General features: G+C 36.9%; 2 protein-coding genes across 4 annotated transcripts; one reads left to right on the top strand and one right to left on the bottom strand.

Annotated features, from left to right (window-relative positions):
* The first annotated feature begins 15 nt into the window (after nt 1–15).
* Nucleotides 16–4348, top strand: LOC139771230 (uncharacterized). Of its 3 annotated transcripts, none has more exons than XM_071703857.1 (11): nt 16–273; nt 462–889; nt 976–1056; nt 1443–1606; nt 1703–1895; nt 2160–2250; nt 2500–2724; nt 2967–3128; nt 3250–3471; nt 3554–3711; nt 3918–4348. In XM_071703857.1, the coding sequence occupies exons 2-11, from the start codon at nt 489–491 to the stop codon at nt 4081–4083; spliced, it is 1863 nt and encodes a 620-aa protein (XP_071559958.1). In that variant the 5' UTR covers nt 16–273; nt 462–488; the 3' UTR covers nt 4084–4348. The 3 variants fall into 3 exon arrangements, with proteins under 3 accessions (XP_071559958.1, XP_071559956.1, XP_071559957.1); XM_071703855.1 differs by having other exon boundaries at nt 1703–1964; XM_071703856.1 differs by having other exon boundaries at nt 16–282; nt 1703–1964.
* LOC139771229 (transferrin 1) lies at nt 4308–10081 on the bottom strand. The gene is made up of 10 exons (XM_071703854.1): nt 9857–10081; nt 8919–9145; nt 8180–8483; nt 7285–7628; nt 6666–6916; nt 6208–6443; nt 5661–5940; nt 5410–5471; nt 5068–5330; nt 4308–4722 (listed from the first exon to the last, which is right to left on the bottom strand). Exons 1-10 carry the CDS (start codon nt 9927–9929, stop codon nt 4633–4635), a joined length of 2130 nt encoding a protein of 709 aa, XP_071559955.1. The 5' UTR covers nt 9930–10081; the 3' UTR covers nt 4308–4632.
* Nucleotides 10082–11156: the final 1075 nt, after the last annotated feature.

Raw genomic sequence — 11156 nt, 5'->3', positions numbered from 1 at the left:
AAAGTAAATAACGGATAGATTATCCCTCCGAATTATTCTTTCGAATTTCAAATTCTTCGTCTCGTGTTTATGATTTCACATAGCTTTGTTTACATCAGTAGGACGAACGGTATTTTGCGGTCAGGGCAAAAACTCGTAGGTTCTAGGATTTGCTGATTTCTCTGGCAGTCTCGTTCGAGAGTTGCCATCGACAACAAGTTAAAATCGCGGTTTGTCAAAGTGTTTCCACCGATCTGTGACTTTTCAGTTCTTGTCATCAAATTAATAATTAAAGTACTTGATGTAATATTACGTTAAAGATATGAGAGAGATATATTCTAATATATATTCAATATGTATACTTATTCAATTTATACATATTGAATATATTATATATTGAACATGATAATAAAATATTAATTGTTATTATAGTATATGTTAAAAATATTATATTTAATTGTTATTAATCGATGACAAATTAGCTTACATACATTTCTGGAAGCCAAATCATGTCGGGAAGGATTCCTCTGTCGGATCGCAAACTATTTGCCTTGAAATGTGGCATTGATAAGGAAAATGTGCCGCATACAGCGGTACAAAATAGCAAATCTATCGAAGGCAAGAATGACGGTGGCGGCGCAAAGAAAAAAGGCCTGTCGCTCAACGCAGAAAATCATGCCGTTCGTACAACGTTAATGCAAGGTTCTTCTTCCGGCTGTTCTTCCGTCGGCGAGGCAAAATTTCGGATTTACTCCGACGGCAGTGATGAGAACGTACGATCACGCCCGCGCGTGAAAAAAGACGTATGCAGAAAAGAGATTAGAGCGAGGCAAGATAGAGCGCCCGAGAAAGCAATCGTATCGACAACGAAAGCAGACACTCCTTTACGTCCACGCGCCGTGTTACGCAGGTAAGGAGAACACAAAATAAAGAACGGTAGAATAGCTAAACGTTAAAAGAGCTAATGCAAAGGAACAAATTTTTATTTTTCTACAGAGCACGTTCTTCAAGTAACTCTCGCCAAATAGTTCCTTTGAATGAAACGACCGAGATGAATAATAAATTATTTCATCGGAGGTAATTCTATACGTATGAGTAAACCAAATTTTAAGAAATCTCTCTATATACAAAAAGTATGATATAATTTATTTGTATATTACTTAGTTTAAAATACAGAATAAAAGAAAAATGTGGCATGGATAAATTGTTCAGATTTTACTTTCAAAATTGTAACAGATAATAGGGAGGATATTCGAGTTTTGCTATGCCAATTACATTTGACCTCGTCTAATGTTTACTTTTATGTCTGTTATAAAACAAAATGTCATGCTTTTTGTAAATCTCCTATATTCTTTTCTTCAATTTCTCTCTTAATTCAAATAAATAAAACGTAAATAACGTACGTAACGTTCTTTCTATATTTACCGTGACACTAACAAATTAATAAATTATATTTCATTCAGAGCTTATTCTGAAACCAGAAAGCAGCGATTTTTGTCGCGATACCCGCCCTGCGTCGCACAATCATCCGATGATCGAAAAATCAAGCATCGTCTTACAGACGATGTTAAAAAACGAACGTTTTCAAGCATCCAAATGTGGAAGGATAAAATGAGGAAGCCACATAGTTAGTACTTTAAGATAGTATAATGAAGACCCAAAGAGAGTTGTATGCGCAAGCATGAATTAAAAAGAAAATTTTTTTATTTGTGAATTTTTTCAGATGGTACTGTGCCCAAGAACATTATGGGCAATATACAAAATGTGGATAAAACGCGTGCCAAAACCCAATTGCGGAAGAGCTCTGTTATCCATGGATCTGTTGTAGATTTACAATCGCAAAATCGTGCGACCAATCTGGATGAAAATATTGAAGAACCGGCACCAAAAGCCGACTCCCTGACGGATGTATTAAGGTTTTTATCAAAAGAAATTGCAATGATTTTAGAAGATGAGCCAAGTTTAAAAGTACAGGTTGATAAGAGGTAAATCGTAAAGAAATTTGCAGAAATAAAATAAAATAAATTTTCTATTAGTATATTATTAATATTTAATTATTAATTAAAAGTGACATAAAAAATTGTTTTTATAATAAATTATAATAAAGCAAGCATAGGACACGCTTTGCCGAATTTTGAATTATTGCAAGTATTTTTTTTTTTTTTTTTTTTTTTTTTTAGAAACTTTATTCAAGATAATAATTTGAGCACCGCGATCATGGTTAATTCTAATATCGCTACACGTTCTCCTTCCGCCTCGACTCCAGCAGAGGTAAAAAAAATATATGATTTATATAAACAGCACAAAAGTGTATATATTTATTAATTACTGTTAATAGAGTAGTATGTTATTTTGGTAAATTTACAAGTTGATATGCGAATTAGATGAATTTTCCAAACCGTCTTACAATTACACAGGCATATTGCTATAATTTCAGTATTAAAGTAATATCAATGTAAATAATCTTTTATCTCTCATCTATTGTGATATTTAAAGACAGTTTTCACATTTGTCGTAAAGGTGAGTTACGAAAAACGCATGATGACCTTGAAATCATTGGCCAAGCAGGAGAACGAGCTTGACAATATTTGCGAAACAATGTATATACGTGATTATTTGGAAGACGTTCCAGAAACGGAACGTAAGAAAGAGGAAAATGCTCCGAGGCTTTCCTCCCGTTTCCTGCGTGAAAATGTAAACGCGGAACAAAGAAGACTCATCGTGGGATATATTATTCGTCTTGGTGTGAGTATAACATGGCACAGTTACGGACTTTCTATACTTTCTATTAATATAATGATATAAAAACTTATTGAAAGCGATGTAAATTTCTATTTCATGCTCATAAACATATAAAAATTATCTTTATATTTATCAATAACGAAAACATGCAAAATATTTTTATTGAGTTTAATTAGAACGAAGAAATGTATTCATCGAAATTATATCAATCTCGATCTCTGTTCTACGATTACGATAATTCTTAGGTACACTGCAACTACTCGCAGCATATCATTTATCAGACTATCAAGCTGTTTAATGTAGCTATTGACCGAATTTTGGTGGAAACAAGTGATATACAATTATTATGTCTGGCGTGTCTTTGGATAACTCTCAAGCGAGAAGCACCTGAGCATAAAATACCATCGGTAATAAAACTTTTTGTTCGGAGGAAAGATTGGAGGAAAATGTTATCATAATTAGGTTTAAATAATTATAATTTTAATACAAATTCATTAAATACCTAACGGAATCGAATAATCTTTTTAGGCAACTGTAATACTGCAATTGGCAAAGGATTTATACACTAATCAGGAGAAATATTTGTTAACGTATGAAAAAAAGATTCTTACCGCTGTTAAGTTTAACACACGATTCGCTGATCCGTTCTCGTTACTTTCGTACTACATATTGAATGTAAATCGAGACAGTGAGCGTAGCATTATTAGACCGGATGATATGGAGCGCATCTATTATTGCGGCTCTTACATGGTAATTATAAATATAAATATACAGTGATTCAGCTTTAGTATGTAAACTGTGCACAAAAACAAATAAGCATCTTTTTTTTTAGATCGATTTATCTATGCTGGATGAAAGCTTATGCGATATCCCGACGTATGTGATAGCAATAGCTGCGGTAGAGTTATCGCTTCAACTTGTATATTCGAGTGACGTTAACGTGGATCAAGCATGGTACCAAGTTTGGAGAAGTAAACAGTCGCTGACAGAGTAAGAAAAAGATTAGCAAGTGGGCGCAAAACAAATGTCCCGCTTTCCGTCTTCAAACGAATGTTATATTTTTCTTAAACGACAGACATATTATTAGTCTTGCAACGAAGAAAATATAAGAATATATAATTTGTGGAATGTTCTGCAAGAAGAAATTAATTTGAAATTTCGCAAGACGTACTAATTCACAGCTCATTTATTTTTAGATGGGAAGAACATGTGATGAATTCTACGAAGCGACTTATAATACAACATGCGCTGCAATACGATAAGTTTACCTCGAATGTTATATATAAAAAGTTCATGCGTAGCAAGTACGGTAGAGTCACCAAGTTTCTTCACGACAAACTGAATTCAGTCGTGATTAATTAGAGGTGCAGAAAGGATTTTCAAGCTTTAACTTCCTGATTCTCTCTAATATTGTTTAGATATATGTGATTTATTTTGTTACCAAATACATTTATATTTAATTAGCGCTGGTCGCGTTTACGTTTTACAGTTCATGAACAATTTGTTTTTTTACATAAAAAAGATATTTACTTTTATAAAATTTTATTGAGTTGATGCGAGAAGGAATATAATAATGTACATGTATCCTCGGAAAAATAAATTTTTTTATTGTTGAAAGTTTAAAGAAGCAAGCGTTTGATTCAATTCCACGCTCGGCATAACTCCTTAAAAGAAGATTGGTGGTCGTGACATTGAAATGCGTAATCTCTATCGCGGTAATATGCTATTTGTCAGCGCGTAAACATAAGCGAGGTTATCGACAGTATTTTATTTATCTAACAGTCCTCTCGGGTTATTGATATATGACTTAATAGCGATAATTTTTCAGCAACAGCAACAGAGTAGGAATATCACATGTATTATGATAAAGGGCTATCAAGTAATGTTCCATTCTTGATCGTCAAGTTTTTTTCAATGACTGCCATAGTCCTGTTGAGTATCTGCCCAAGCGTTCCACTTGTCCCATGTGTTATCGATGGACATGAGTTCCACCACATCATCCTAAAGACAATGCCATATAATATTTATTTTTCAAATAAACCGTAATCTGCGATCACGAATATAAAGAGCGACATGTTGCAAGGAAGATAGAAAAGTCTTGATATTTTTTATGAATCTATACAATAGCAATAAATTATTATCTTTCAGTTTTTTTATCTAAAATCTCACATGATCAATTAATTAATTAATATAGTTTTATATTTTTGCTAATAAATTGTATCACTATTAAATGGTATATACTTATGTATATACCAATATATAATATTTGACATCCTATTTGTTATACAGGTAATACAAATTCGAGTAGCCTAATTATTTTAGCTAAATAGGAAATGATGAACTGACCTTGAATAACACGTTGGGTTTGTCGCAACAGCCGCCGAAGAGACGTAGCAGATCCGGATTCTTGGAGTACAAGTTGCTCGCAGTCAAAATGCCATGTTTCAATTCTTCGAGGGAGTTCGGGCTCTTCCCGGCCGAGCTAACAATTATTCTCGGTGGCTCCAAACCTAAATTACAACGTTCCCAATCGTTGATGGGCGCCTGACCGCCATTCGGGCAGAGCAAGACGTAATCTTCGCGTTTGCCAGCGCCGTCCTTCTCGTAATCTAAAATACAATATGTAACGTCCATGAAACGACACAAGTATAATTACATACGTAATTTATTTAACAAAATTATATTTACCGAGCTGCTGCAAAGCTGTCAAAGGTAGGAACGCAATGTCTCCCTTGCCATCCTTCAAACATCTAAAAGAAGATGCGCAAATTAAAATAATAAAATCCTGCAAGCATATATAATTTTTGTTGTCAAATCGGGAAGACTTAAATACAATTAATTTTATTTTTTATTAGAATAAAAAATCCGTATTTTATTTATTTATACAAATTAGTCAAAGATGCGTGCACAAAAAATAATGAAAACGACTACGATAATACCTGAGTGCTCCTTTTCCGCCGTTGTAATATTCGGCATTCGTAGGTTTGCATTTTGTTGCTTGTTTCGCCTGATCGTCGTCGATCTTAATATTGCCGACACACAGTTCACAGGACTTTGAGTTGAGGGGTGCGCCAGGCGCACAAGACTTAGAAAAGAAGGTATCTATCTCGTTAGATTCGTTGATAAGCCCGTTAAGCTTGAGTGTGCGAATCGGGGCATAGTAGCCAGCGAAGTCGCCCACGTGGCCGCTGTGACAAGACGGCTTGCCTCTGAGGTCGGCTGTGAACGAGAATATTGACATAACTTTAATTTGCATATTATAGGTTCTTTCAGATTTATATAAAACTACTTTCTCCGCATACTTCCTTTAATTATTCAAATCATATATTTTCCCTAAAATTTTGCCTTAATATTGATGTCTTTATTAAATTGATATTTTTGTTAACGTAAAATCTGTTTCCAGTTAAGCTTTCATACACATTTTATCCGATATAATTTTATGGAGCTTATAGACTACAGATTTTATCATTCATTTCGGCTACGTACCTAATCCATTTATGGAGGAGCCGCTCTTAATAACAGCGACTGCAGGTCGCTCGCTGACTTTCGTTGATCCATTACCGTAGGTCTCGGCGACGATCGGTTTCGCGTTGTAATCGTTGATAGCGCGTTTTACTGATCCGCCATCGATCAATGTGATATCCGCTCCGTTGTCTCTGACAGCCTTCAAGCAAGCAGCCTCGTCTTTCTCTAGTATGCAATCAAATCTGGGTCTGGCGTCTCTATATAGATTAACATGTATAACGTCAAGATTTAATAAGTGCGCTTGCATTCTTATGATCAAAACAATTTAATTTTCAGTAAGATATAAAATTGGCCTCATTCATTTACGTTCTCGATACTTAATTAACAAAATTTGTTCAAATAATAAGGACGACTAATTAAATTTATTTCGAAACGAGGCATCAGGTTAATTGATCGAGATGTCTCGTACGTGATTATACCTGGAGAACGCGGCTTTAGCGAAACTGCGACACTTGTTCAGCGCATATTCATCCCAAACGCACCAGCGAGCATCTCTCTCCGGCGCCCCGGAATTTCTTTCAATCACATCCATGTATTTCGCGCTCTTTAAGTGCTCTTCCGGTGATACCGGCGGTGCAGCGACAGCCAGAGTTTTGTCGTGAAGTAGCAGGAGATCCTCCCACCAATCTGCCTTCTCGTTTTCGCCAAGCTGACCTAGCTGCGTCAATTCCTGAAAAACGTTCCAAAGTTAGATCGCAATCTCCCCAATGCAATGTAATATATTATAAGAAATATATTATTTTTCAACTATATCTTTCTTTAGAATTACTTCTTTAGTCTTTGTAGCAATGTCCAATAAAATTAATTAACAAATTTCTGCCAATATGTAAGAAAACTAATTACTATCTTCTAAAAGTTAATTGAAATTAATTATAATAATATTATCACAAATTGTAATGTATGTTCTAAAATTTCTGTTAATGTAATATAGGAGTGCATTTTTCAGATAGTCTTATTCTTATCCCGTATCGTATAACATTCATGATATTAGTCATTAAAAACATGTATAAATAGATTCTTAGGAAACAAATCACGCACTCTTTGGATAGCTTCCGCGTTATTGCTGATAGCCCCGTTGGTCATGTATCCCTGCCACGGTCGGGCGGCCCATGTGCACGGTTTCGTTTCTGCGTCAATAGGCACTTTGCTGCCGTCCGGGCAGAAGTATCGGAAGTCAGCTGGGTTTTCGGATGTCGGCACGGCCGGAGTAACTCCGACGGGCAGACCGAAGAAACGCTTCACGTAAATGACTTTCGTCCAGGCGACGTCGCCGCCGTTATGTGCCAGACAGCGTAGAGCTCCCTCGTATCCAGAATATATGTCTGGATAATCGCACACGTTTGGTTTCTCGCAAAGAGCGCACATGTTGCTGTATGTCTCCTCTGGAAAAAAAAATGAAAGTCATAGTCGTAGAGTATTCATGAAGTGTATTCATGAAGTATCTAACTAAAAAATTAATGGCTCTCACCATGTTTCTAAATTAACATCTATAAATAATTCTTTTTAAGTAGATCTTATTTATAATATGATCCACGAATTCTGAATGCGTGTCAAATTTTATAAACATAGAAATAGATATCGATTAAAAATCGATATTTTACGACGCACGCTGTTAATACACACACTTTAATTATTTCGCCACTTGTGAAAGAGAAAAGTTAACTACCAGAAGAAATGTGTAAGCCCGTTTACGCAACGCAATTATACTTTCTACTTAACGTAACTCCTTCATTCGCACCGCAGTTTGTTGAGCTCACTTTAACTCGTAAAATTTTAAATTTAACTTCATATAAATATAAAGCAGAAGATTACTTGGTGTCTCCCGAAGCGAGTTGATTTAAGTACGCGTTATTTCGCAGCTGATAATATTGTTTGCCGGTAATTCACCTACATGACACAATCGCCGCAAATTTCGATGATTACCGCCACTTACTCAGCCTCTGATTGATGGCAGGATCGGGTGACCATGTGCCCACCAGGCAGCCTTTGTTGAAGAGCGTGCTCAGAGCGCGAAGTTCATTCTCGCGAGCGGAATATTCCGGGTTGTTGATGTCGGTTAGCACGCCCATCGCGGTTAGCTTCGTGATGGGAATTTTGTAGCCGACATTACGGCCCACGCCAGTGTGGCAGGACTTAAGACCCTTCAGACCCTGAACGTTGTTAATGTCCAGATCCTTGTGGATCACGGCTACTGCCTCGTAACGATATATCGCGTCGGGTTCCTCTTTTGTCCTCACCTGATAGACAAGATATAATATAAATCCTATAAATTCTGAACTAAACATTCTATTCTCAAGAGATCATAAAATATCTGTAAGGGATATCGTAAGTCAGCGGATTATAATTTAAAAGCAGGTTTTTTTAATTAGTTCAAAATAATTCAATAGTTTTTAAGAAATGTATTTTTACAATCTGTTTAAATTATGCATTTATTTAATATTCCTTCTAATTTTATACTATAATTCCTTATTTTATAAGTAATGTTTGTTAGTGGAAAAAATTGAATTAAATATTGTGTCAGTTTTCTCTCTGCATTCATATAAGTTCTATCATTTCCTTCATGTACAATTTTTTTTGAGTCTATTTTAAGTTCGCTTTTTTTAACTATGCCAGATTCATGATTAAAGATCCATTTCTTGTATTAGACTTCGAAGTATCGTTGAATATATCACCTGTTCGACGATGGCGTATCCGGCCTTTTCAGCCAATTTGTTTTTCGCCGCGAGGTACATATCCTCCGGATCTACAGCAACGATGTCTGCTTCCTTTCTGCCGACTCTCTCGATGCAGTCATATCGGTCGCGTCCGGAAATGCAGGATATCGGGAAACCTTTACTCGCCGACTCTTCCATCATCTCCCCGCATTCCTTCGCGAATATCTCCGGGATGCACATCGTAACTAAACAAAACATATCTCATGAAGAATCGTGCGAATTGATGACTCAATACATCTCTTTTTACTTTATTAGGTGCAGTTTCGGATGTACATGTCACACATGCGGACAAAATTTAATATTAATTGCAATAATCAAGAATGTAATTATCAGTAGAGCGGTTGATAATTATTTATCCGATTTCTAACGGTACCAAGCCGCAGGCCAGATGGGCATAGGATTATATCCGGAGACAAGACCTTCCTCCTCCACTAGAATACGTACAAGGTGAGAAGCTTGGGGGTTCTGACCACTTGAGCAAATAAGTGTGAAAAAATGTCACAACGGCTCTTTTGAGCGGTACTCAGGCTCTTGTCTTATTATAGGCTATTCAGGCTCTAGCTCATCTTTATTTGACCCATTACACACATTTATATTTGAAACTTCAAGATTAAACCAAACGTTTAAACTTCATGAGATTATGAGAATTAACAAACATAACATAGTTCTTAAATCTCTGTTAATTATCCTACGATAAAAATAATTTTATTCGTTACGATTAAACGTAAATACGAAAATATAGGATGTTCGAAGATCACGCTCGATCGGTCTTCAAATTCACAAATATAATCGGAGAAGACGGCATTTTGAAAATCTTTACTTACTGCCAGATAATTTACTGTATAATATTTTCGACATATTTTTTGCGAATCAGTCAATTTCCATCAAGTACTTACACACTCGTGGTGGACTAGTAGCGGACACAGCCGCCACCGCGAAAATCGCAAGCACCGCGAATCTGTGTAGCATCTTGATTACAGCACCTCGCGGGGTTACGGTAATGCGGTAATTTTCCCCCAAAAGATCGGCGTGATCGGGTATCGATCGGGAAGACGAGGCGGAGTATGCAGAGTCCAGGTGAGGCCGCAGACAGATGGTCGGCGACGACTTGTCCAGACCGTCCGGAGCGGCGTTCTACGTACGGCCTTATATAGATGCGTCTTTTTCTTCCTCGTATTTCAGCTCGGAAAAGAAGTAGGGGAAAGGAGTTTCGCTCTTTTTCCTCCTCTCCTCCTCCCAATCGCTTGGCGATCCCCGCTGTCGCTCTTTCTCCGTTCGTTTCGCTTAATGACGCCATCGTCGTTCATTATCTATTCGATTCCTCGCCTCTCCCGCGACGATGGCACTTACCAGCTTTGTCGCGCGTCGCCTTTCGGGGACAGACAGGTTTTCGTTCCGGCTTCTCGTGTTATGAAAATTATTATTGGGCATTAATAAACACAAAAAGTGATTTTCCTTCTAATTTAATTTTACTTTAATTTTAACGATATCGCGTGCATGATTCATGTGGACTCCGCACGTTTACACGCACCCGCAAATATTGAAATAAGCTTTATTTTTATTTGTAATAAAAATATGTTGGAATGTACATTAATAGAGTTTCTTCTATAATCATAAACAATTAATAAAGATAACAGAATTTCAACTAAGTACCTATACATGTGAATTTCAGACGTCAAAGAAAAGATGTCACAGCATTTAATTAACTTGTGGAGGAAAAATTATTCCGGTTTTCGATGAGAAATATCACCCTGTTCGTAAAAGTACAAGATCTAGATAATCGTTGAAGCTTCGGTCGGGCTTGGATTGGCCGCGGTCGTTAACTCAACTCTCGGTAACTTTCCAGGATGGGTTCCTCGCCCATCCTGGAAAGTTACCATCGGCATCGTGGATGGAAAACCTTGAAGTAATTTTTCTCCATCGGTCCGGTCCCTGTTTGCCTCCTCGTTTCAAGTTTAACCCGTATCCTCGCGCGGCTTTGTTCGGCAAATTCGCATCCTTCGTTTCGGTCGCTCTTCGAAGATGCGACGCACGCACACACGCACGCATCATGTTGTGATGTTAATGCACATTGCACATCGCGAAGTTAAAACTGCGTGGACCTTCGTTGATACGAGGAAAGTCCCGGACGGTAATTCCCCCCCGTTATCTTCACATGCCACCTAAATTTGCGGTTCTCTCTTTCTCTCTTTTCCT

Source organism: Temnothorax nylanderi, unplaced genomic scaffold (assembly GCF_030848795.1).
Source record: "Temnothorax nylanderi isolate EJ_2023f unplaced genomic scaffold, tnyl_v1.0 TNYL_tig0037_pilon, whole genome shotgun sequence".
NCBI classification, from domain to species: Eukaryota; Metazoa; Arthropoda; class Insecta; order Hymenoptera; family Formicidae; genus Temnothorax; species Temnothorax nylanderi.
This window is presented reverse-complemented; position numbering and strand designations above follow the sequence as displayed.

Excerpts from the sequence above, each read along its gene's own strand:
- LOC139771230 (XM_071703855.1), top strand. The coding sequence starts at position 489 with ATGTCGGGAAGGATTCCTCTGTCGGATCGCAAACTATTTGCCTTGAAA. Across the intron at positions 1,057-1,442 it reads AATAAATTATTTCATCGGAG|AGCTTATTCTGAAACCAGAA; the intron begins GTAATTCTATAC and ends TATTTCATTCAG. Across the intron at positions 2,251-2,499 it reads CCGCCTCGACTCCAGCAGAG|GTGAGTTACGAAAAACGCAT; the intron begins GTAAAAAAAATA and ends TTTGTCGTAAAG.
- LOC139771229 (XM_071703854.1), bottom strand. The coding sequence starts at position 9,929 with ATGCTACACAGATTCGCGGTGCTTGCGATTTTCGCGGTGGCGGCTGTG. Across the intron at positions 8,484-8,918 it reads GATACGCCATCGTCGAACAG|GTGAGGACAAAAGAGGAACC; the intron begins GTGATATATTCA and ends CTTGTCTATCAG. Across the intron at positions 5,331-5,409 it reads GACAGCTTTGCAGCAGCTCG|ATTACGAGAAGGACGGCGCT; the intron begins GTAAATATAATT and ends ATTGTATTTTAG.